The 25576-nt window shown below is 32.2% G+C and overlaps 1 protein-coding gene across 3 annotated transcripts in view; it reads right to left on the bottom strand.

The window, feature by feature from the left end:
• The window catches only part of LOC106052993 (serine/threonine-protein kinase TBK1-like), a 79543-nt gene that overhangs the window by 5384 nt on the left and 48583 nt on the right, over positions 1 to 25576 (bottom strand). For all 3 annotated transcript variants that reach the window (XM_013208469.2, XM_013208468.2, XM_056025301.1), the window contains exons 5-19: positions 24222 to 24348; positions 23989 to 24058; positions 23567 to 23678; positions 19605 to 19762; positions 14335 to 14445; positions 13203 to 13382; positions 12009 to 12214; positions 10592 to 10742; positions 7921 to 8131; positions 5391 to 5503; positions 4745 to 4864; positions 4097 to 4198; positions 3883 to 3979; positions 2547 to 2716; positions 1098 to 1190 (exon numbers count right to left, since the gene is read on the bottom strand). In XM_013208469.2, coding sequence (XP_013063923.2) covers positions 1098 to 1190; positions 2547 to 2716; positions 3883 to 3979; positions 4097 to 4198; positions 4745 to 4864; positions 5391 to 5503; positions 7921 to 8131; positions 10592 to 10742; positions 12009 to 12214; positions 13203 to 13382; positions 14335 to 14445; positions 19605 to 19762; positions 23567 to 23678; positions 23989 to 24058; positions 24222 to 24348 — 2021 coding nt within the window. The remainder of the gene's footprint in view (positions 1 to 1097; positions 1191 to 2546; positions 2717 to 3882; positions 3980 to 4096; positions 4199 to 4744; positions 4865 to 5390; positions 5504 to 7920; positions 8132 to 10591; positions 10743 to 12008; positions 12215 to 13202; positions 13383 to 14334; positions 14446 to 19604; positions 19763 to 23566; positions 23679 to 23988; positions 24059 to 24221; positions 24349 to 25576) is intronic.

The raw sequence follows: 25576 nt of genomic DNA, 5'->3' as shown, positions 1-25576 counted from the left end.
GCTAGTGGATGTAAAAACCAATTTCAACAAATGTTATATTTGATTTCAATGTACACCAATAGCTCAAGAGACTTTCAGATTTCAAATTTTTAATTTTTTTTTTACTGAATTGGAATGCAATTGCAGATCTAAAATATTGCATAGCAAGTGAGTTTGGGTTGAAACCAAAAAGTAGTTGGAATGGTTAAGAGAAAACATTTACAAATAAATCTGATGACAGGTCAGTTTGAAAGGGGACAATGGTTGCATGCAGAATTAAGATTTTATTGTCTTTGAGTTTGAAGATGAGTGCAATATCTCGTGTGACATAAGAAGCAACTGATACAAAAAGTAAATGTTAAGAAATTAATTTTGTAGTCACAAGGAAAACAAGAACATGAACTTTGAGAGTCATTGAAGCAAAATCAACAGGAATCAAGCAAGTAAGGAGATGTTAATTAGATAATGTCACCAGGAAATACTAAATCCAATGTTGCTGAAAACACAAATTACTGATATTACACCTAGAACCAGCCATAGTTGGTAATCAATTATTGTAAGACTTGATATTATTGTGAATAAAACAGAGCGCAACTGGCCCCCACTGGGTTACCTCATTGCTATTGAAACAGGGCATGTGAAAATGCTCTCAGTCACTTAAGCTTTGGAATGGAGATTCAACAGAGACCAGCTAGCCCAGTACCAAAATTCTGCCTTGATGTTCCATATTTAAGGGGGCATGTCAAGAAAAAAATCTATAATAGCAGTCTCCTCAAAAAATATGACGGTCACAAATGAAAGAATTCCTCATAAATTCAGTCTTCAACCTCCTCTAAGTGGCCTGATTAGGGACCTGGTTAGGGACCAAGGAACAATACTGGACCAATTAACCACCAAAAAGTAGTCATTTGTCTCTTAATACTCTTATATGGTGCTTTAGTTAGTTCATTCCTTGCAACACCAGAAGAAATTTTTAAATAAAAAAATAAATAATGTTATAAGTAAGCAGGCTTTACTGCACAAAATAGAACCACTGGGTAATGTGGATAGTAGGCAAAAACAACTAAATGTTCAGGGGAAGAACAGAACTCTATGGGGACTGGAATAAACTCAATTACCTTTGTATTATTATTGAATTTAACTGTAGCTCCTTTGTTAAGTCTTTAAGTTTCTCTTCTAGTGCCATACTTTGTTTAGACAATGAGTTCACACTGAAGAAACAAAACATTTTCATTAGAAACATCAGGTTATAATAAATAATACATGTAGAAGAATAAAGTTAATAAATTATGCAAAGTAATTGTGCTCATTTATTTGCTTTGCAAAGATTTATAACTTAATAGAAACATTTTGTTTTTAATTCATTTAGTCCAAGGAAATAGTGGCCTGAATTATAAAATGTAGCAAAGGGAGATAGTGTTTTAGAACTTGAAAGTCAGTCATACTCACACATGACATAAATTCACACCCAAAACACTTTCACTTACACATTACATAACACATAAACTCACACCTAAATCACATTCACAGTTGTTAATAATCTAGACTATAAAACAAATAGTGAAAAGCATGTACATAGGTGCATACTTCAAAACGGCAAGACTTTGGGAGACTTTTGGGTGAAAACTTTTAAAATGAAACCAAAATGACTGGAATCTGGTTTATACTTATGTCAAATATAAATAAGATAAACTTTGCATACATAAAATACCAATAAATATGTTTTCAGAGGAACCTTTGCACATATTTCAAGCATGACAAACATGAGAGTGAAACTGAATTCATAAAATGAATTATAAATATGTTACATTAAATGTGTATACTTTAAAAAAAAAAAAAAAAAAAAAAAAAAAAAAAAAAAGATTTTCAATAGTGCATTTTTACAATTTTTTATGAAGACCATAATGTAACAGAGCCACGGTACAATAACAAATGGAGCTTTTTACAATGGTGGCCAAATAAATGAAAAAAAAACAAAAATATAAATGAAAAATAAAGCCTATAAAAAGATTGTTTAACTCCACCAGACTGCTATACTGATTTTTAGATATTTTCCAAAAAAGGTGCTATGCCACTTTACCTATTTTCCAGTACTTAACTATTTCATGAAAAATGTTCACCAGAATCTAAAAATCACAAACCTATCATAATTGAACCACAAGTTTAGCCATTGCAAATGTCTGCCCCCATGTGGTTACATTGAATTGTTATTGAATTGTTAATAATTTTATTTAAGAAACTCACAATAAAACATAAATCATGCATGTATAGAGTAGACCTAGTTTTGTGATAAGCCTAAAGCTTATCAATATTTTAGTTGCTTTAGACTGAGCGCACAAAAATCTCAATCTATAGCTATGAAAATAGTTGGAAAAGGGGAACCTGTCCCTCAGCAACTCAGGCATAGAAGACAGATATAGGGACAAAGGGCTGGTAGGGCTGATAGCTAAGATTTATTTTAATGTACGAAAGAATTTTGAAGTTGAAAGTTTCTAGAAGAGCTGAAAAATAATTCTTGTTTTTATCTTATTTTCCATACAAAGTAACCTTCACTAGAAATGACTTACTCTTCATGGAATGACTGTCTACTGTCGTGTATTATCAAATCACTGTTGCTGCTTGATGCTGTCTCCTGACTACAGGCTTCTGGAATAGGGGTCATAAGCCGTGAGTTCTCCAAAACTGACCAGTAACCAGTGTCCCTCACCTTGAGACGCTCCACAGTTGACGACCTCAACTGAAAGATCACAAAGAGGTTTATAAAGCACTGAATGAGACATACACGTCATGAGTAACTCATCAAACCAAATGTGACTTCACCTTACAGTTAGTCACAACCTTAAGTCAGGTCATCAGAGTTGCATCATCTCATTGCTAATATAATCTACTGTTACTGTAAATACCTTAACAGTTTGCATATTTGACACAATGCAATGTGTAGGTCGGGCTACCAGAACACTTCAAAATATTTTTTGGTTTTAAATTTGACATTATTATTAGAGTCAGAATTTGTACAAAGCTTATATCGAATCACACTGTCTGTCTGTCAGATAAAAAACATGTTTTTTCTCTCACTTTCCATTCTCAGCTCAAGTTGAAACTTTTCACAATTATTCATTGTAAATGACAAGACATGAATCAATCAACTGACAAGACATGAATCAATCAAATGACAAGACATGAATCAATCAACTGATAAGACATGAATCAATCAGCTGACAAGACATGAATCAATCAGCTGACAGGACATGAATCAATCAACTGACAAGACATGAATCAATCAAATGACAAGACATAAATCAATCAACTGACAGGACATGAATCAATCAACTGACGGGACATGAATCAACTGACAAGACATGAATCAATCAACTGAATCAATTAACTGACAAGACATGAATCAATCAACTGACAAGACATGAATCAATTAGCTGACAAGATATGAATCAATCAACTGACAAGACATGAATCAATAAAAAAAATTAACCAATTCGTTCATTAATTATTGGTGATTAATTATTTTGTTTGATATTGAAATAAGGGGAATAATTGCTACTTAATGAGAGATATGGATGCATATAGGGTTTTAATCACCTTAGTCCTAATGAATTCATTTTATTTTATAAAGCAGAAAGGGAGCTAAACTCTGCCATCATCAGCTAAATGGCAGTAATTAGTTTTTTTTCTTTGATAAGCTTTGTTTTTAAAAAGTATCTTTATTTTTTTTTTTGCATGTTTTTCTAGTAATCTCGATCTGAAAATCTATGGTCAAGACCAGAGCATATGAGTCACAAACAAATAGTCAGTATGATCAATGTTTTAAAAAGAGTCATTGAACTTTTCAGTCAACAAATCCTATTAAACTGACCAGGAGTATATATTTCCAAACAAAAATGTACAAACCTTAATAAGTTTATCACTCAACAGTTTCTGGCAGTTAAGAACACTTATTAAATTTTTTTCAATCTTCTGCACACGATTGAAACATTTAATTAAGGCACTGTGAAATATAGAAGAAAATGGTCACCAGATATATAAACTAGAAAAATTTTGCTCCTGTAAATGTAACAAACTCTAACAAGTCCTAATGATTTTGTTACTATTGTAGACTACTTACTCTCCAATCTGCATACAATTTTTATGTATGAGTTCTAACTTAGGCAGGCAATGATCACTCAGTATCGACTTTAATGAAACACAATGGTCTTGAAGTTTTCTCCTGGAAAATTTATTTTGGTATTTCAATTTCACAATTTTCTAACTTCATTTAAATATTTAATAATTTTTAAAAATTTGTATGTACTGCAGCCATTTTAACAAAATAAATCCCACAAACCTACCCCTTTGTAGACACTGTGCCTACCTTTATGAAACTGTAAACCATTTTCTCTTTGAATGCCCCTTCCTAATCCACCTTAGTCAGACCCTACTACCACTTCAGCCCAACATAACCAACACCCTGTAGGGCAGTGCTGAACAACTGAAAAGAACAGCACACTTTTTTTCCTTGGCAGTCTGCAAAAGAGCCCACAGCTCAGCAGAAAAAAATTGGCTAGAAAAAGAAGTGTACTGCAGCAATATTGGGGTTTAATGCTTCTTTGCAGTGGCATTGCACAACTATTTTATCTTGACTATTTAACTAAGTGATCTTGTTTGGGAAGGAAAATAGAAAAAGGTGTAATTCCCACAGCTTAGGTCTGACAGAAAGATGGGGAACTTTTGATGTATGTTTTCATTATCTTACCCCTATATATAGAAATTGTACCTTTCAAAATTGTGTATGTTTTCATCGTGAAGGGCCATTTGGGTTTTGACATTTTTGTCTCTCCTGAACCGGCTACTGACACTTGATATCATTGACATGTGGTGCTGACTCTTTTTCAAGCTACATAAAAAACAACAATGCACTGTATTTATTTATGAGCATAATTTATTTAGTTTTCTATTCAGTTTAGTCATGTTTCATTTTCTATCTTTAGTAACCAATAGTTTAAAAAAAACAAACATTCTAAATAAAAAAACAACAACACCACTTTCTATGACCATTTTGTTTTAAGCAGTTTAAGAAGCTTAAAAACACAAAAGTTTTCTCTCACCCTTTTTTTTAAAACAAAAATGTCCAAAGGAAATGTGATTTGCACATTTAAGCAATGAACACAATAGGACGTTGTTGTTGAGGCCAGGGATTTGTTTTATAAGCAGAATGAGCTTACTATTATCTCAAGGTAAATATCTATTCAATAATTTGAAATTGTTGTAATGTTAGAGAAGACAAGATAGTGAACAAGGAAAGTTTTCAAATTTCTAGTAACAATTCCAAGCTTTCAACTAGTTTCAAACTCTAGCTCCTTGGTCTAAACTAGGTTTCCTTTACTTCTCAAGTAAATGTAAAACAAACACAAACAATTTACCACTTCTCTTTGACACAATAAGCAGACAACTTTGTGGTGTGACTTTTAGCTTCATCAATTTTAGTCAGTAGCAATTCTCTGTAATGTTCTATTTCTGCAAGGCGATCACTTGCCTATGTACAGAGAAAAGAAAATGTAATAACACATATCAATGCTTTAGATGAAAGCATTCTAATCTTATCATATTAAAACCTGTATGTCACATGATTTTCTTTAAAAGTTGTAAGCACTCATTCAGTAGTAGTGTCACTTGAAATGCTCTTTTCACATATTTCAAATAAAAAATGAAAAAACAAAAATAAAAAAAAACACAATAAACTGAAAATATTTGGTTTTAATTTTTTGTATCAATGGAGGCCATGTGGCTGAGCGGTAAAGCCCTTGGCTTCCAAACTGAGCTCAAATCTTGGTGAAGATTGGGATTTTGATTTTCAGGATTTTTAGGGGACTATTGAGTACAAACATCTCTAATGGATACCTAACATTAGTTGGGAATGCCAAGCGTTTGACGCTAAACCACCATGCCCACTGCTATTATTGTATATTCTAATTATTTGTAAATGGATTAATATAATTCTTGTTGTCTTAATTGGGGCTTGGAATTTAAATATTTCTATAGTTTAGGTGCTTACTTAAGAAGAGTTCTAGCTGTGGAATCTAAGAAGCAAACAATATGTTTTCTACAAAATGTATACATGAGAATTTATATGTAAAACAGCAGTGTCTTTATCCTTTCATTTACTATACTTGTGGACAGTTAGAATGAATGTATTAGTCTCCTATCATTAGTTGTTGTTGTTGTATTTGGTCCATTTTTGTAAACACACTCACAAGTATTTCATTTTCTATTTAAATCTTATTTTTATTTCATCCCTTATGACTCAAGCAGTGGTTACAATGTTTACATGTGCCTACATGTGCCTGATAAACTGTCAGACTAGTACACATGGACAAAGAAATATAACTATTAATATTTATTGAAGGACAGTGGTATCAATTAATATTAATGGTTATATTTCTTTGTCCATGTGTACTAGTCTGACAGTTTATCATGCACATGTAGGCAAAAAAAAATTACAAATCTCACAGTTTCTCTTCAAGGATAAATTTAAAGGGAAACTCCGATGGTTTTGACAATTTTTGATATAATATGTGTTTTGATTTATAGATAATGAATATATTATTCTTTTTTTTTTATTTGCAAGAATAACTTAGTAATTGATGTTTTTGTGACATAATTTTTCTGCGCATCCAAAACAGTCAGATTTTCACTGAATTTCTGTGTGACGTCACGAGTGTGCACTCAAATCCTATAGATAGGGAGGCGAAAAAAAAATTATCTTTGATAAAAAAAAATTTTCGTTAGTACATCATTAAAATACTTTATAAAAGAAATTTCTAATGGTGTATAAATTATGACTATGTTTGACCATAAGAAAATTATGATTTTTGTGTGCCGTTTTGACCTAACAATGGTTGACATGGAAAAAGTGATGAGAGAGCTTGACACTGGCTCAGCCAGCGAAACACACCCCCAAGGTCAAAAGTTAAAAAGTTGGAATTGAGTTTCGTAGACGATAGATCTACTTATTAAATAAGAAATTTAATAGTAGATCTAGTATTCGTAGTAAATTTCTAGCTCACAAATCTGATTCAATTATATTTGTGAACTTCAGTTTTTTTAAATGTCTCAGTAGTATCATTAATTGAATTCTTTGGCCTGGAAATCCAATGTATTGTTGGTACTGCACCTGGTATTAACTTCAATTTTTTTCAAATCCCATTTCCACAGCAATGAAGTTGCTGAAACAGCTTCTATCAAAATGGTTTGAGCATAAACAGGAATTAGCTAATGTCTTTGTAAAATATTTGCTCTTCAGGCGAATAAATTTTCCCCATTTTCCCTTTAAAACTTCATCTCTTGGAAACAAATGAAAAGAGACACTAATTTCTGTATCAGCATACTTGCTGATTTTATCTTTTTGATTGGAACTACTGCAACAAGCTGAAGAACAATATTTAATTTTCTTCAAGTAGAAATAGAGGTTTATATCTAGAATATTATTTATAAACAAAGACCGATTGTAAATCAACGTGGAGACTAGATCTAGCTGTGAAGTGTAACAATAAATGTGAGTCGATAGGTCTAGATCTAGACTAGAGAGTTTATCGGTTATATAGGTCTAGATCTATATTTAGCCAGCACCCTTGTGACGTCACGTTTTTAAAAACTAAAAACATCTCGCAGAACCCCGTTTTTTGGGGGGCGCGGAGAATTTTCTTTCTAATTTATCAAATATAAAATTTTCCGAGCATTTAAATAAAAAATGATATAATGTTTACTATTACAACTTTTTACGCAGAATTTAAATATGTCAATAACTAAAATTTGAAAAACTATCGGAGTTTCCCTTTAAGGTTTTCATTAAAGGTTCTGACGTGGGTGTTTTTGGAAAAAAGCAAGATTGGGTCTGAATTGCTATTTAAAATCAAGCCAAAACATGAGAAAAATTACTACTGCAGTGCAAACCTTAGCATGGACCTGTCGGATTACTGAGTCTCTAAGGACTGCATCCAATGACTCTAAGTCTTCTTCTGTCTTATGCATAACTGACAAAACAGATCGAATAATCTGCACCATGCTGAAAAAGGATTCATAGTGATTCTTGCATTCATCCATCAGCTGCTTCATGAAGTCTTGACTAGTTTTGGTGTTGCCCAGCCTGCTCTCAACAAACACACTGAAACATTGCAACACAAACACACATTCAAATTGGAGTCAGTCAACACAATTTATAAGAGTGAAATAGTCTGCACAATATGGGATAGCATAAGTTCAAATAGAGTTTACACAATATGGGATAGCATAAGTTCAAATAGAGTTTACACAATATGGGATAGCATAAGTTCTAATAGAGTTTACACAATATGTGATAGCATAAGTTCAAATAGAGTTTACACAATATGGGATAGCATAAGTTCAAATAGAGTTTACACAATATGTGGTAGCACAAGTTCAAATAGAGTTTACACAATATGGGATAGCATAAGTTCAAAACAATATGTGATAGCATGAATTCAAAAGTATTCTATACAGTGATATCATCAGTTCAAAAATAATACTAAATTATAGCCTAAATTCAAAAGGCAAGCATTTAAACTGGTAAAAAAAAAAATAGATAAGAACTAGTGCTCCACTTCATTCCAATGAAATTAATAGTTTAGTTGAAAAGGAGCACAGTTACTGTAACATGTAGTTATTATAAATACAGTTATTAGTTAAAGAGATGTTAGTTATTATAAATACAGTTATTAATTAAAGGGATGTATAACTATTACTATTACTAAAGAAAAGACAAGTTATATATGTTAGGGTTTAATGATCGATCATATTATTACAGTCAAAAGTTGTTCATGATTTTGAAAGAGAATTATGGACAATGATCCAGAAGAGACGATGGATCATCTGCAGATTGTAATGACTGACATTGCCATAAAATTATTGTAATGAGGTTATATCTTATAGAAACAAGTGTCACCTTTTTGTTTGAAAAAGTATTTTATAGAAGTTTCTGCATCAATATATTCAATAACTAACAAGAAATATGAATAAAATTCAGTGTGCAGGACCTTAATTTATGTGTCATTTATTCCTTACATTGGAAGCGCGTAGATCTAGGTCTGAAATTGTAGATACATTACATATCTAGTCTAAAATCAAACTAAATACTGTTATATTTGCAAAATAAATATCATACAGAATCATGGTTAATACATTATAGTTTATTGTAACAAATTGTAATAACTGACTGTAAAAAAATCATAAATATTACAGTTGAAATGCATAGTGTAAATATAAACCAAAAAAATAAACTCTTTGGTGTAATTCACATTCACTTGTGGGAAGCGTAATCGAGAGGCTAAGTGCGCTTGAACTTAGCTTGGCTTGGCTACCTATGAAGGGGGCTCGAGGTTCGACACCTGACTCGGGAAGAGTTGTGTTTACTGAGCGCCAAAAGGCAGGACGGAAAAACCATCTCCTAGATACCCCACCCCCCCCCCAACTGGTCCACAACTGAGATTGGACCAAAGCGCTCTGAGCATGCTATAAGCATGAAAGTAGCGCTATATAAAAGCCATAATTTAATGCATAACTTTAAGCAATTATTCAACGGATATGTCAGTGCAAGATTATGATATTAAGTAGTAAGGATAACACAGAAATAGATTCAAGTATATATATATATATATATATACATATATAAGGGAAGCACCGGATATCACTTTGTGATATTCGTTCAGAGCTGAATATGGCGGATAGTAAATTATGATATTCAGCCAATATATATAAATTCAAGAGTAAAAAATTCAACTTGAATAAAAAAAATAATAAAATATTAAGAGGACATCTAGTTAATATTTTTGTTAGTGAAGTGCATGCCTTTTTTTTTTCTCTGACCAAGTTATGTTTTGCTATAAGCTATGCTACTCCACACACTAAGCCATGTTATATATATATTGCAATAAAACCATGTTATATATATTGCAATAAAAAAGTTTCTATGGATGGCTTCAGTCTGAGTACTGTATAGCCTGGACATGTGCATTATTACAAAAATGTCAAGATGAAAATCAATAGTCTAAGAAAGTGATTCAGAGACTTTTTCAGATACAAACAATTCATTTTGATATGCATTAGATCTTGGGTCACAAAATTATTCCCTTTCAATGTAAAGATTTTATTGTTAGTAGAAAAAGAGATTGTGCATCTTTGTGCATATAATTTTATCTTATATATTACAGATGCTACTTCAAAAAAGAAGATAATTACGTCCTACGCATTTCATCTGTCAATCTAGTCATGCATGTTAATCAATAACTTAAACTCTGCAAAGTCGTTGGTTTTTCTGGCTGATTCATTAAGTTTTGTTTTTTTATTTGTAAATTATGGTTCAGTGTTTTATGTATTATAGCTACTTTATTTTTTTATTTTTCTGTCCTGAAGTGTCTCTAAAGTTTAGTGATACTGTATAATGAACGAGACTGATTGAGAAAGTGTTTTTTGATTTAAAAAATGACAAAGAAGAAACTTCATAAGCCAGACTAAGGAGTCAATAGTATATTATTGTTAAACAATTTTACAAAAGAAAAAAAAAATGCTGTTACTGCAGTATGAAAAGAAATCCCTGTAAATCACTCACCTCAAATAAAATATCCCAGAAGTTAACTTCTCTTGATATCGTGTATTTCTCTCAACATATCTCTTGACAAGCTCGCCTCTAGCGGCACAGCTATGTGCCAGTCTAGCATCAGAGTCCATGTCAAAACTGACTGAAAATTCTGGGAAGATTGCTGTGGGAAGAAAAAAAAATATTATTGCTTAAAAATTAAACTAGACTTAACCACATAAACATAGACTCAACCAATCACAATCTAAATATCACAAAAGATGAGAATTCTTTTTTTTCACTTAAAATCAGTAAAATGTAATACAGGCCCTGTCTGTGTCAAATAGAGATCTTCTTTTTTTCATTTAGTCCAATTTTCTAGTTTAGAATTTAGTTATATGAGAAGCTGCAAAGGGAAAATATTACATCTATCAAATATGTGGGAAGCGTGGTCGAGAGGCCAAGTGCGTTTGAACTTGGCTTGGCTTGGCTACCTAGAAGGGGGCTTGAGGTTTGACACCCAACTCAGGCAGAGTTGTGTTTACTGAGCGCCTAAAGGCAGCACAGAAAACCAACTCCTAGATACCCCCTCCCCCCCCCACTGATCCACAAATGAGATTGGACCTAAAAAGCGCTCTGAGCATGCTATAAGCATGAAAGTAGCGCTCTATAAAAGCTATAATAATAATAATATCTAAAGATATAAATTGCCAAAGGCAATTAAAAATATTACTAAGTTATGTGATTATAAAAAAAAAATAATGTCAATGTTCTTTAGACTTCACTAAAAAAAAACAGTCTGTAATTGTTGCACAAATTATTGTGAGCTATAGGCTATGTAAATTGTGAAGTCTGAAGATTATAGCTGTTCTAGTTGGGGACAAGGGTTAGTTTTCTTCAGACTCATCACCTAAGATCATTGTAGTGGAAAGTAAAAGGAATAGCTATTGCAAGGCCAACACTATGAACCATAGAGCTTAAGATCTCAAAGTTATAACCATTTCAAAAGGGGGACAGTTTTACAAACTTACCTTTCACCATCTAAAGCCTTTTTTCTTTCAATCTCATGCAAATTTTTTTTTTTTTAAACAAACATTCAAAATCTATTAATACAAAAACTATTGAAAGTAAAAGATTAATAGGCTTACACTATTCTTTATCTCACATATACAGCTCTAAAATATATTTTTTTTACTTCCTTGTCACCTATAGGGTTCTGTGACCTTGTTGACGATTGGAACATACAGAAATACAAGAACTAGACAAAGTTTGTTGAATTAACAGACAAATATAGCCAAGGCAATAAAGACTTGGTTAAATATCCATAAAACTGAATATCCAAAAGATATTAAAAGAATAGACACTGGATTTTTTTATTCTTTTGAAAATCCAAACCTATCAGAAATTATTAATGCATTTTCCTAATAGTTTACCAGCTCTTAAGACTTACGTATCTCAGGTTTAGAGAGGCGTACTGTCTCTGACATTTCCTTCTGAAACAAATAGATACTGTCCTGCAGTAAATGTACTGGATAGTCTTTCAAGTGACAGCTGGGATCCACTATCTCCTCCAGGCCCTTTCCTCCCACCAGCAAGATCTGGTCTCTGGCTGCTATGTCAGTGAGAGCAGCTATCTCATCCTGAAGTCCAGCGAGGCTGGTGGAAGACAATCAAAACTGTTTAGTCCTACAGCTATTCAGGACAATTGAATTATTTAAACAGTTAAGTAAACCAAAAAATGTTTTTCTCTTTTTCTATAAAAGAAAATAGGAAGAAAAGTAATTCTAACAAAAATAAACAGCCCAGAGGATCTACAGCCCAGTGGATCTACAGCCCAGAAGACCTAAGCAAAGATAGTAGAAATGAAAGTTGTTCTCTGACAGGATATAAAATGGGGCCACTGTTTTGATATTGTATTTTAATAGGAATGTGTTTTCTGTTTGATGGAACAATGCCAAAAGGACATGTCACTATTTTGAATTTGGGCTTTTGAGACATGTTTTGACAACATCCTTTATTTGACCTAAAAATTATTTCTTTGCTTTGGTGCAGTAATCATCATCATCAATCATCCTGTTAAACATGATTCAGAACTTCTATTTCAAGTCTAAGAAACTTCCCTGTCCATGATGCAGTTAAAGTTATGTTGTTTTTGTGTGAAGTGAACAGCTGTCAAGGCATTTTGTTCCTTTAACATCCTAAATTCATATCTTGGAACATCCTCATCTCACCTAAACCCATAACTTCCAAATCTAATCATCAGTTTGAGAGGTAGAGGTAGGGATTCTTTGGAAGAGTTGGTCAGTGAAGATTTTCTTATCAAAAGGAAGATAACGTTACAACACAAAAGTCATAATAACCCAAATTTAAAGAATCCCTGAAAAAAAAAGTTATTTTAACTTCAAAGTTCTTTTTTTTTTTTTACAATAAAAAATATATCATTTTGGGTACTTTATTTTGATGCTGATAATTTTTAATCCTTAGTTGTTTTAGGTATACCTTTATCACCAACACGAAAGACATTAAATGATTGAAACAACAATGTACATGGATGTGTATCTACAAGTAACAGAAGAGTAGAAGCTTTCAAGCACAAGCTTAATTTCATTTAGGGAATGTTTACTGTCAGAGCTTAAGTAGTCACCTTGTAGAAGCATCAGCATAGATATTGAGATCCTCACAACGACTGAAATGGAACACAGAGATATTGATCTTTTCACAAAGATTTTTCACCATCCGGAACAGACTCTCGTAAGATACCATCTTAGGAGGATCTGGCTCCATTAGACCAGCAAGCACTGGAATGACTATAGATTTCAGACCACTGAAACAAAATATTGTCAATTGAAGATCATATAAAATCTGATATTCATTTCAAACCACAAAGTAAATGTTTTAACAGAAACTGAAAAATGTGAAACATAATTTTTTTTTCAAAGTTAGTACAAAATTAGACCTAAATCTATATTCCAATATATTCCAAGATGTAACAAAATGTTATGATTAGGAAATTAATACAGCATTACAATTAAAAAGCATTATCTTGTTATTTTATTGTTCTGCTGTATCAATCAATTTATGATAACTTTTGTCAAAGTTATATGCAAGATTGTAATGTTGTAATGATTAGTTTTAATAAAGTTACTCATTATAAATGAATGTCTAAAAGAAAATGTTTATTATACTTTTTAAAAAAGTCCTTCCCCTCCCACCCAAAAAAAGGTTTTTAAAAGAATGTTTCAAAAGTTCCAGTAAGAAACAAATAGATCATCATTACAAATATCAAAGAGCTCAAAAACGAACAAGTCACGCATGCACTTCTGAAAAAGAATACCTTTAAAATGTCTTATGATATGAATAAATATCTACAGGCTGATGATTAGAGATCCCCAACAATGCTTACGTCATAATCCCTATTCAATTTCTATTAAAGTCATAAAAAGTTTCAACAGCTTTCCTAAAAGACCAACAATCTTTTTTTGAATGATCAGATTTAATTTAAAAAAAAAGGGTGCTAAAAAAATACAATGAGTGATTTATTTAAACTAATCTGCTAGTTGATAGTCCAGCAAAACTTCAGTCCATATCTACAATCAGAGAAAAGGACACATCTTTTGTTGGCTGATTGTGCTGTTTTATCTAATTCTGTTTTGTTAGTTTTTCAGATTTTCTTTAAATATATATTTTATCAAATACAGTTGTTTCTTCAAAAAAGAAGATGATATATTTATATATTTGCTATATTGACTATGAAATACTATCTAGTATTAAAGTACCTTGACAATGGTGAAGTTTCTGGAAGATCACGTTTCCACTGGATAGGCCCATTCTCAAAATTTTGGACTCCAGATATTACCCCACTCTCTTTCTGTGTTATAATTTCAAACCTGAAAGGAAAAAAAAAAGTCTCAGACTACTCAGAAATAAACATTAACCAAAAAGTTGTCATAAACATTAATGACAAAGCTAATAGCAGATATTTACAAAACACTCAATTCTTGTAAAAAAACAAACAAACAAATAAAACAAATGAAGTTCATTTTTTATTACAAAAACCCTGTTAAGTCATAAACATTGAGAAGTGTAACTTAGAGGGATAAAGTGTATTCACTTTTCTTGAAAGGAGTTCCTTGTTTCTAAAGCCTATCTGCTATACATGACGCCTTTTACATATGCTTGTAGTGCCAAAATGTTCACAAATGGTCATGTAGAAGTGAATACACTTGCTGATTTTTAGATTTGGAGGATTTATTGAAAAAAAAAATCTTGGATAAAATAGAGACAGAAGACTAGAGTCAATTACAATGATGTGTGATGAGAAAGTAGAATTGAAATATACGCTATTTAAAACCTGAAGATATTTTATGAAATAAGGAAATAAAATAACATCTGAAAAACCTTTCAGCTCTCCAGCATGTACTCTATCAATACATTTTTTAGTGGTTTAAGTTCTTCCCCCCCCCCCCCCAAAACATTTGAAGGTTAAACTAGCAGATGAGAACTCATACACAAAGACTTGTTTTGAGTTCATTTTACTTCCTATTCTTAACTGTATACAGTGCTAAGAGTTTCTGGGTTACTCTCTAGTTAAGATCTGGGGTTTGTGGAAAATAATTCTAATGACTCATGTTTTAAATTTCCATGATTAGCACAGCATGAGCTTCCATTGCTACTTCAATGAGACTTTATTGCAGGCTGACTTCTGATTATACTAGATAGCCAAAGGAAAATATGAATTGACAAAAAAGGAACTAGTCAACATGCTCTACAGGCAGAATGTGTGGCTTTCAATGGAACTTTAATACACTGTACAATAAAAATTTGTTACCCACTCATAAGTTAGAGCAGCAGTGATGCCTGGAAATTAGTTATAACAACAATTTTTGTTTTCCATTTTTTTTTAATGTAAAAACAACACACAAACACACACAAAATTAGGCTAAAATCAAAAGGCACAGAATCTAAATGTATGTAGAAGTAAAAATGTGTCTTGTGTAAAATATTCCATTAGATCAAGTATAATTTTTAGCTACATAATTTTAAATCTAATAAAAGGACAAGAAAAAGAAGCATATTTTTAAAAAAGGAAAGGAAAAATAAGAAGGGAAATTTCAAGTTTAAAATAGTTCCAATTTGTGTCTGATAATGTTTAAATATTAGTTCTTATAGGAAAGTGTATCAATTCATTTTTTTTTCTAATTTCAGTATTAATAAATTGTAAAGCCATTAAGGTTTAAATAAAATAAATTTAATTTAGAACAAGCTACAAATCAGTTAGTTTAGGATGTTTGTTTTTAGCCAGTGGGAACTTTAAGGGAAATTCCCCATCTTGTAATTAGATACTAGTTTTTAAAACAACAACCAAACAAAAAACATTTTAATATCAAGCTTCCTTCATTACAAATTAGTGACATCCTCTCATCAGCTGAATGATATAGTCTCTACACATACTTGACATTGTAAAAGTAATTATGCCCATAGATTCCACATTTTGGTTATGAAAACTGGTGTTATCATTAAGACCTACTAAATCCTCTTAATATGTTTTACAATAATTGTGATAATTTCATTTGTAAGCTGTTCATTTTTGTAATTCTCCTGAAGTTAAAGCAAATACTCAAGTATCTTACAAATCACTACATTGCATCAATATGTTATGCAACAGTAAGAAGGCATAAGCTGATATTTTAAGGATATTTAAATTATTTGTTACATTTCAAAAACAAAATTTTATCAAGAGATTATTTAAAATTTTTTACAATTTTATATTAGATTAACATTTAAGACTAGGAGGAGGAGTGATAGAGTGTTAAAGTGCTTCCAAACCAGAGGGTTCCAGGTTCAAATCCTGATGAAGACTGGAATTTTTAATTTCTAGATTTTTAGGGCACCTATGAGCTCACCCAGCTCTAATGAGTACCTGACATTAGTTGGTAAAATTCATTAGACAGATCAGGGCCCAACACAATCCTTGACTAAAAGCCCAAGTTTAAATTTCTTGTATTATTATTATATAGTATAACACATTCCCATTAGTAACACAACCTGAGGAGGATGTTTTGCAAAGTGGGTTGTATCAACATTTCATTGCACAGTGTCAAGTTATTTTTGATTTTCAACAAATGAACAAGTAATTTCATCATTTTGATGTCTGAACTATTTGTGTAACAGATGCATGTGTATATCAAATGTAGCTGAAGTATTTCTAGAAGATGCTTAATTAGACTAAGTGCGTGCGTACCTTGTTGAGTGTATTACAACTGCAAGTTCAAGACATGAACATCAGGTTACAAGATTGAACAGGTACTAAACAGGAACACAGACTCAATGTCCAAGTTGACTCAAGGTGAACTTCAAACAAACGTTTAATACAGAATGGGCCACAGTCTAGTCTGTCACTAATAAACGATGTTATCCCCTCAAGAGTCTAGCAGTAACTGATTAATAAAAGTCTATTCTAATCTCTAACCCAAAGTCTATGTCGTCACTATAAAATGTATGTTCACCGTCAGTCTAATAAAGTGCGCAATCCAACTAACTAAACTAGCTATCTAACATTTGACACAATTAAAAAAACTCATTGTGCCAATGATGAAAAGACAGACAGTTGAAAGAGCCAGTATCCAAAGACAGACTGTTGAAAGAGCCAGTATCCAAAGACAGACAGTTGAAAGAGCCAGTATCCAAAGACAGACAGTTGAAAGAGCCAGTATCCAAAGACAGACTGTTGAAAGAGCCAGTATCCAAAGACAGACTGTTGAAAGAGCCAGTATCCAAAGACAGACTGTTGAAAGAGCCAGTATCCAAAGACAGACTGTTGAAAGAGCCAGTATCCAAAGACAGACTGTTGAAAGAGCCAGTATCCAAAGACAGACAGTTGAAAGAGCCAGTATCCAAAGACAGACAGTTGAAAGAGCCAGTATCCAAAGACAGACTGTTGAAAGAGCCAGTATCCAAAGACAGACAGTTGAAAGAGCCAGTATCCAAAGACAGACTGTTGAAAGAGCCAGTATCCAAAGACAGACAGTTGAAAGAGCCAGTATCCAAAGACAGACTGTTGAAAGAGCCAGTATCCAAATACAAGAACTTCAATTGTCATGACAATGAACTTTGTAATTGTGTGAAACAAATGCTGTTAACAAATCTATAAACAAATCTTTCTGATGTAAATTCTTACTGTCAGGTTGATCTGATCAAACTTAAGTCCCATCAAGATAAAGTAAAGATACAAAGATTCTGCAGTTAGTGGCAATTTTGTCACTTAGTACTATGAGAAGAAAAGTTATGCAAGGAGTTTTATGCCTAATATTGCGTGAATCATGAACTAATGTAACAACTCATTTCAACTGAGAAACATCCAACAAACATAATAATGTTGTTTTACAACCTATGATTTACTGGTGTGTAATATAAAATACATTGTAAGCTAAGTTTTTAGAGTTTTTTAGGTTCACATAAGTGTGCAGGAGTTTTGTAACCTCAAGTTTTATCTACCCACAAGATATTTGACAAGATGTAGAAGAGTTGATTAGACAAGAAGTAAAGATTGAAGAAGAATTGGGAAATAGAATTTTAAACATTAAATTTATTTTTTTTTTATTTGCATTATATACAATTTATTTTTAAATTACTTTTTTTCATTATATAAATTAAGGCAACTGATTGGAACATTATCTTAATTTTTATATTTGCATTAATGTTTAGAAGAAACTAACAAGAAATATTTTAAAATAATGAGCAGGCTACTACTCAGAGTATTATCAATTACTTTTAACTTCTGTTACTTTGAACTGTATAGAATGCCTGGATTTTGCAATTAGCCAGTAACATATATAACATATGAGAAAAGATTAACAACTAAAGAAGCCAAAAACTTGGTGAAGTCAAAAAGCTTACAATGGCAGTAGAAATTTAAGACTTCTTTTTACATAGGCTTAGAGACAAACTGCTAAATGAATTGTCTAAGAATTGAGTTGATGGTTTGGAGATTGACCTTTGACAGCTTCAAGTTTTGATCAAGAAAACAGTTTGCATGGTGAATCAGGCCAAAGTCCTCTACAAATTGTAGTCACATGGATCAATGACAATAAAAGAATAAAATTGAATACTATTACAGGTAGAGAGTTCTGTAAGAAAGAAAGAATTCTCTATTTGAATGTTATCATAATAAATCTACTTTTAGATGCCTTCAAATGGGAAAAAGACATTATTTAGTTATTTAGTTAATTTGTGTCTAGCACTATGACCAGGTGGAGATGAGTGGTAAAGCACTTGGCTTCTGAATCAAGGTGTCCCAGGGTCAATCCTGGTGAACACTTGAATTTTTAATAACGAAACCTTTGGGCGCCTCTGAGTCTACCCACCTCTAATGGGTACCTGACATTAGTTAGGGAAAAGTAAAGGCAGTTGGTGGTTGTGCTGGCCACATGACACCCTCGTTAACCCTAGCACACAGAAACAGATGACCTTTACATCATCTGCCCTTTAGATCACAAGGTCTTAAAAGGGAACTTTACAATGACCAGATGCCTTACCCCTCTCCCTACTTCCCCCAAGGTCAAGTAATCATCAGAGCTTGTCCTTGGGACATCAGCCTTAACCTGGATTTCAAATCAAGACCCCCTAGTCTAAAAAAATCACATGTACACCATGGCACAAGATGTTAAAGTTAACACATTAAGGGAAAGAAAATCTTGGAAAGTCATTTCATTCATTGCCTTTTCAACGGAAGGAAGGAAAGTTTCATTCACACTTGACTGACACAAATATGGAACTGCCATTAATACTGCCAGATATTCAAAGTTCCCTTTCTGAACTGAAAAGCAAATGTTGGACACTGGATGAATAGACTCCCTCCCTCTCCTAAAAAAATTAAACAGAAATATAAAAAAAAAAAAAGAAAATGTTCTAAAAGGGTAAATAAATTAAAAAAAAAAAAAAAAAAAAAAAGCTAAGTCCCAAACTGGTTTCGCTACATAATAAAGCTAACAACAAAACATAAGTTCACTTTAACCAGTGTCACATTAGAACAGTGTCAGATACTTGCATTTTTAATCGATTGCTGCGACCTCCGAATGGCTGGAAAGGTAGCTGACCAGTTGCTGTATGATAGAATGTAACTCCCAGAGACCACAGGTCAACTTTGGCATCAAAAGATTGCTGGGTAGGTAGTTTTAAGACTGCTCGCTCATATATACCAGGATGCTGTACAAATAATAGTAATGATTAAAGCTTAAACCAAATGAAAACAATTTCTCTATTTTAAACAAAATGGAGGCATTGAGATAAGCTTCAAATTTTAATTAATTCTTTCTGTACTAGATCTAGGTATTTTCCACCAACCATTTTCACTTAGAAATGAAAATGTTCCCCAAAGAATTATATCCCAATGTTTTTGTGTATAGTTTAGAAATACAACAGATGAAACACTGCTCATTTCATCTAAAGATTACAACATTGATGTGAAATTTTTTTAAAAATTTAAATTGAAATTTGCAAGAATTTTTTTTTTTATTATTTAGGAAAAAATATAGATAAAAATTAATAAACAGTTAATTAAAATATAATTCATAATGGCAGTGTTATACAATATGTACACAAAATATAATGAAACCTTCTTATATAATATTTCCTCACATTAAAAAAATATTACAAATGCAAAAATACAGGTTATAGCTAAAGCCAATAGTCGTTTCAAAATCACCTGTGTCAACATTTCAAGTTTGGAAATTTAGAATAACTGACGTCTGTCCAATTTCTTTTATCAAATATTAGTAAAACAATTTAAAGGAAAAAAAATATTTCTCAGAGAATTAAGTTTTTTTAGTGATATGGGATTTAAATTTTTAATATACAGAATGTCTGTAAAAATGTCAGTATATCTTATCTTATATAATACAGACGTTACTTCAAAAAAGAAGATGATTACGTCCTACGCGTCATGCATTTAGTCATGCATATTAACCAATGACTTAAATTCTGCCAAGTCACTGGTTTTCCTGGCTAGCTCAGGCAACCCATTCCATGCTCTAATAGCACTAGGGAAGAAGGAGTATTTGTACAAATTTGTCCTAGCATATGGGACGAGGAATGTGCCTTTATCTTTGTGTCTTTCAGAGTATTTTATTAAATTTTGTTTTTGTATTTGAAGATTATGGTTCAGTGTTTTATGTATGATTGCTACTTTACTTTTGAGCCTTCTGTCCTGAAGGCTTTCTAAATTTAGTGATTTTACTAAAGGTGTTACTCTAGTCAAATGTGAATATTCGTTTGTTATGAATCGCACTGCTCTATTTTGTGTCTGTTCTAGTTTCTTAATGTTTTCTTGAGTTGAGGGGTCCCAAACAGAGGATGCATATTCTATTATTGGCCTAACCAAGGTTAAATAACATTTTAGTTTTATGTTCTTATTTGATTTATAGAAATTTCTTTTAATAAATCCTAATGCTTTGTTTGATTTTTTGTAGTTTCATCAATATGTGGATTCCATGACAGTTTTTCATTTATAACACCTAGGTATTTTGCGTTTTTAGTCTGTGTTACTGGTTTGCCATGAATAAGATAAGTGGAATTAATTTGTTTTAGTTTTTTTGTTACTCTTAACAACTGACATTTTTCTGGGTGGAAAGACATGCTCCAATTTGATTCCCATTTCTGTAATTCATCTAATTCTCTTTGTAAAATATCTGTGTCTTGTGTTGTTTTTATTGTTCTATATATTATGCAATCGTCTGCAAATAATCTGACTTTTGTTCCTGAAGTAATGCAATTTGGTAAATCATTTATGTAAATTAAAAATAGTAGTGGACCCAAGACTGTTCCTTGAGGTACACCTGAGTTTACTGTTATCGGTGTTGATTTAGAGCCATTTATTATTACAGTTTGTTCTCTCCCTATCAGAAAGTCTTTAATCCACTGATGCAGTGGACCATTAATGCCGAAATATTTTAATTTTTTAAGCAAACTATGGTGGTGAACTTTGTCAAAAGCCTTAGAAAAATCTAGTAAGATAGCATCTATTTGTTCACTATTATCTAAACCTTTTGAAAAATCATCAATTAGTCCTATTAGTTGTGTTTCACATGATCTATATTTCCTAAAGCCATGTTGGTATGGTGTGAGGACATTATGTTTGTCTAAGTGGTTTATGATGTTGCTACATATTATGTGTTCTAGGATTTTACATGTGATGCTGGTAAGTGATACTGGTCTGTAGTTTCCTGGGTCAGATTTTTCTCCTTTTTTAAATAGGGGGGTGACATTAGCTTCTTTCCAGTCCTTTGGTACTCTGCCCTGGTTAAGTGAAGCCTGAAAGAGTATTTTGAACACTGGGGCTAGCTCATTACTTAGTTCTTTGAGTAATCTAGCTGGAATACCATCAGGTCCAGAAGCTTTATTTGGTTTGGTGTTGGCTAATAGTTTTTGAATTCCATTTTCTTGTACTACTATATCTTCTATGTTGTCTACTTGGTTCAAATTCAGTAATATGTCTTTGTCTCCTGGGGCTGAGAATGCTGATGCAAAGTATTTGTTTAGAATGTTTGCTTTAGTTTCATTATCATTATGTATTATGTTATGTTCATCTTTTAATGGCGCTACGCCTGTTGTTTCCATTTTCTTAGACTTAATGTATGACCATAGGTTTTTGTTGTTGTCTTTAGATATTACATTGTTTATGTATTCACTCTGCAGCTGTCTGCTTACTTTTTGGGTTAAGTGTTTAATTTTTATATACTTTTTGTAAACTCTTTCTGCATTAGTTTCTTTAAATTTTCTATATAGGTTTTCCTTCTGTTTACAAAGCTTCTTTAGTCTATTATTAAACCAGCATTTATTTATTTTGTTTGATGTGTATTTAGTTGGTATTTGATTTTCTATAATGCTTTTAAGATGGTTTTTAATAAAATTCCAGAGGTCATCGACTGGTTGGTTAATGTCTTTTTCTAATAAGAATGTTTGTTGAAAGTTTAATGCAGCTTGGTGTAGTTGTGTTAGGTTACATTTATTCCAGAGTAAGATTTTTCTTTTGGGTTTTGTATTGGCTACTGCTTTTATCTGACTGTGTATTTTTATGATCTCATGGTCTGATAGGCCAGGGATAATATCATAATCAACTACTAATCCAGGTCTGTTGGTTAAGAAGAGATCTAATGTGTTGTTTAATCTAGTTGGCTTTTTAATGATTTGATTTAAACTTAGGTTGTGTAAAGTTTCTATGAAAAGCTCATTTATGTCCTTAAGGTTTTGGTGTTTATCTATGGTTAGTGTTTTCCAATTTATATCAGGTAGGTTGAAATCACCCATAATCCAAAAAACTGCATTTTTATTTGTCTCTTTAAGTGTCGTAATCTGATTACATAGTTCCTGCATGTATTCTAAACTAGAATTTGGTGGTCTGTAAATGCTGCCTATTATTAGGGATGTTGAGGTGGTATTAATTTTACAAAATGTTGATTCTATATTTTTTGAGTTAGGTAAGGTAATTTCTTCTGCTATAAGAGTGTTTTTTATTGCTAAAAGAACTCCTCCATGATTATCAGCCCTATCTTTTCTAAAAATTTCATAATTACTATTGAAAATTTCTGCATTATAAATTTCAGGATGTAGCCAAGTTTCTGTGCCTGCAATTATGTCTGGTTTCTCACATTCTAATAAAATTTCTAAGTCTGCTGTTTTGTTCCTAATGCTTTGAAAATTTATTACTAAGGTTTTAAGGTATTTTGGTGTTACTTCTTTAGTAGGTTTGTTTAGTGAGGCTGTTGTATTAATTTTAGTAGATTTAGGTTTAACAGGAGTGGATCTGGCTAGTGGTTGGTGAGTTTGGTTTGGGATGGTGTTTAGGATGTTGTATGGGTTAGAAGTGTCTGCATCAAAGGAATCAAACAGTCCTGATGTAAACTGAGATAGTATATAGATATAGGAGCTCCCCAAAGAGTTGTATATAATAAAGGTCAACTGCAGTAATGATGAAAAAGTGATAGAGAGAAAGTAAGGATAAAAAAAAAGTACCAAATATTCTTCTGTTCCATACAGAGACTGAAAGCTTTCATCTTCATTCAGGTTTCTTGCAGCACCAAAATCAGTAAGTTTATAAACAGACTGGCCATCTGCTGTTATATACCTTGTTGTGATAAGCAGAGAATTAAAATTGGACTAGTAGCCCATGAGATTACCAAACATCTTGTTAGAGAATGCTGACAATAAAATTGAATTGAAAATGATCAATTATAAAACTGATCAATTATAAAACTGATCAATTATAAAACATGTCTTGTAAAAAGCAAGGCAGCTGGGAGTTAGAGAAAAAACAAACAAAATTTACTACTATACAATGCTCCATACAAAATATCAATGAACAACACAAACAGTATTTGAGTTGAAGTGCTAACAATACAAAAAAAAACAACTCAGCTAATATTGTTTTACAATACCTCATTATGTTCCCTGGTTTAATATCACGATGAATCACACACATTTGTCTAAGATACTGTATGCCATCAGCTACAGTGAAAGAAACATCAATAATAATGTACAACAGATGGATCAGATATAAATGAGGAGAATTTCTTCCCGATAATGACATAATATATATATATATATATGTGTGTGCAATATAAATAACCCTTAATATGAGGTCTCAATAAAAAGCTTTTTTAAAACTTACAAACGTGCTTTAGGACCAAAATGAACTCCTCCTCAGACAGGCCATAATAGTACACAGGTAGGTCTAGCATGTGATGCAATGAGCCACCTTCACAGTACTCCATAATAAGAACATTTTTATTGGATGGCTGGAAAACAAATAGTCAAATAATCTTAAATACTTTCAGAAATTCAATTCTTTGCTTGAGGGACCGAATGCTTTGTTTATAGCAAGGTTTACAAAGTTATCTGATAATAGAACCAAAGTATATAATTTGTGTATTTTCTAAAAGCTGAAGTCAGATAAGTTTGATTAAAAACTCAAAAATAAAGGTAATCAGCAAAACTCTACAGGAAGCAAGAGAAAAAAAAATTAATTCATGTAACTTGTGCTACCCCTATGGCATCCTGAAAATCACATGACAAGAAAGACAGTGTAAGACTGATATGCTCACTAAAACAGGTCTTTCCAGCATCTTCACCATCCTCACAAGTGCCAATTTAATCTAGTACCAATGGGTATCTGCCATTTGGCTTGTCAAGTATCAAGCACATTAAAAAACTGCTCACCACAGAGATAATAGATTTAAGTCACTGTCTCAATATTTAGAGGTCTTATACAATAATTTCCTTGTTAATTAGCCTATCATATTTATACTTTATAATATTCAGACTCCAACTAAATCTTATTGTGCTGATAAATAATAGAAACGCTATTTCAAAAAACACTTAGCTTAGGGACACTTCAGGAAAAAAAAACTAAAAAGTAAAGTAGAAATAATACTTAAAAACTGAACCATAAATTACAAATACAAAATCACAACTAAAAAATACCCAGAAAGACACAAAGATAAAAAGCAATTTTCTTATTTTGTATACTAGGATAAAGTCCTGAAAGTGCTCCTCTCTTCCCCAGTGCCATTTGACCATGAAACCTGCAAAACCCATGACTGAGAAGAGTTTAAGTCTTTAATTAACATGCAAAATGTCCAAATGGTTGTTAGTGCTGGAAGTGTTAATGGATAAAAGCACTCCACTACCTATAAAATGCTTCCAATGGCATGCGTCTCAAATAGCCTCTGACAACCAGTCCAACTCCTGGTCTTCACATGTGGCTCAAATATATGGTCAGGTGGAACTTTTACTAATGACTAGATGGTGCAAACGCAAGCAACTGGCATATAAATCAGTAAGCTTTGGGCAGGAAAGTTTCATTAGCCTTGGTTGGCTACCCACCTAGGAGAGAGAAAACTCGAATCCAAACTCTGCTGCCTTGCAGCTATACCCAATTTGCAGAGTGCTACACCCTGGCAGAGCCTGCAACACTGCCACTCACAAACTATATTGGCAACTGCCCTTCCTTTAGACACATCAATG

This window comes from Biomphalaria glabrata, chromosome 4, assembly GCF_947242115.1.
Source record: "Biomphalaria glabrata chromosome 4, xgBioGlab47.1, whole genome shotgun sequence".
NCBI lineage: Eukaryota > Metazoa > Mollusca > Gastropoda > Planorbidae > Biomphalaria > Biomphalaria glabrata.
Note: the sequence above shows the minus strand (reverse complement) of the source record. Positions and strands in the feature narration are given on the sequence as shown.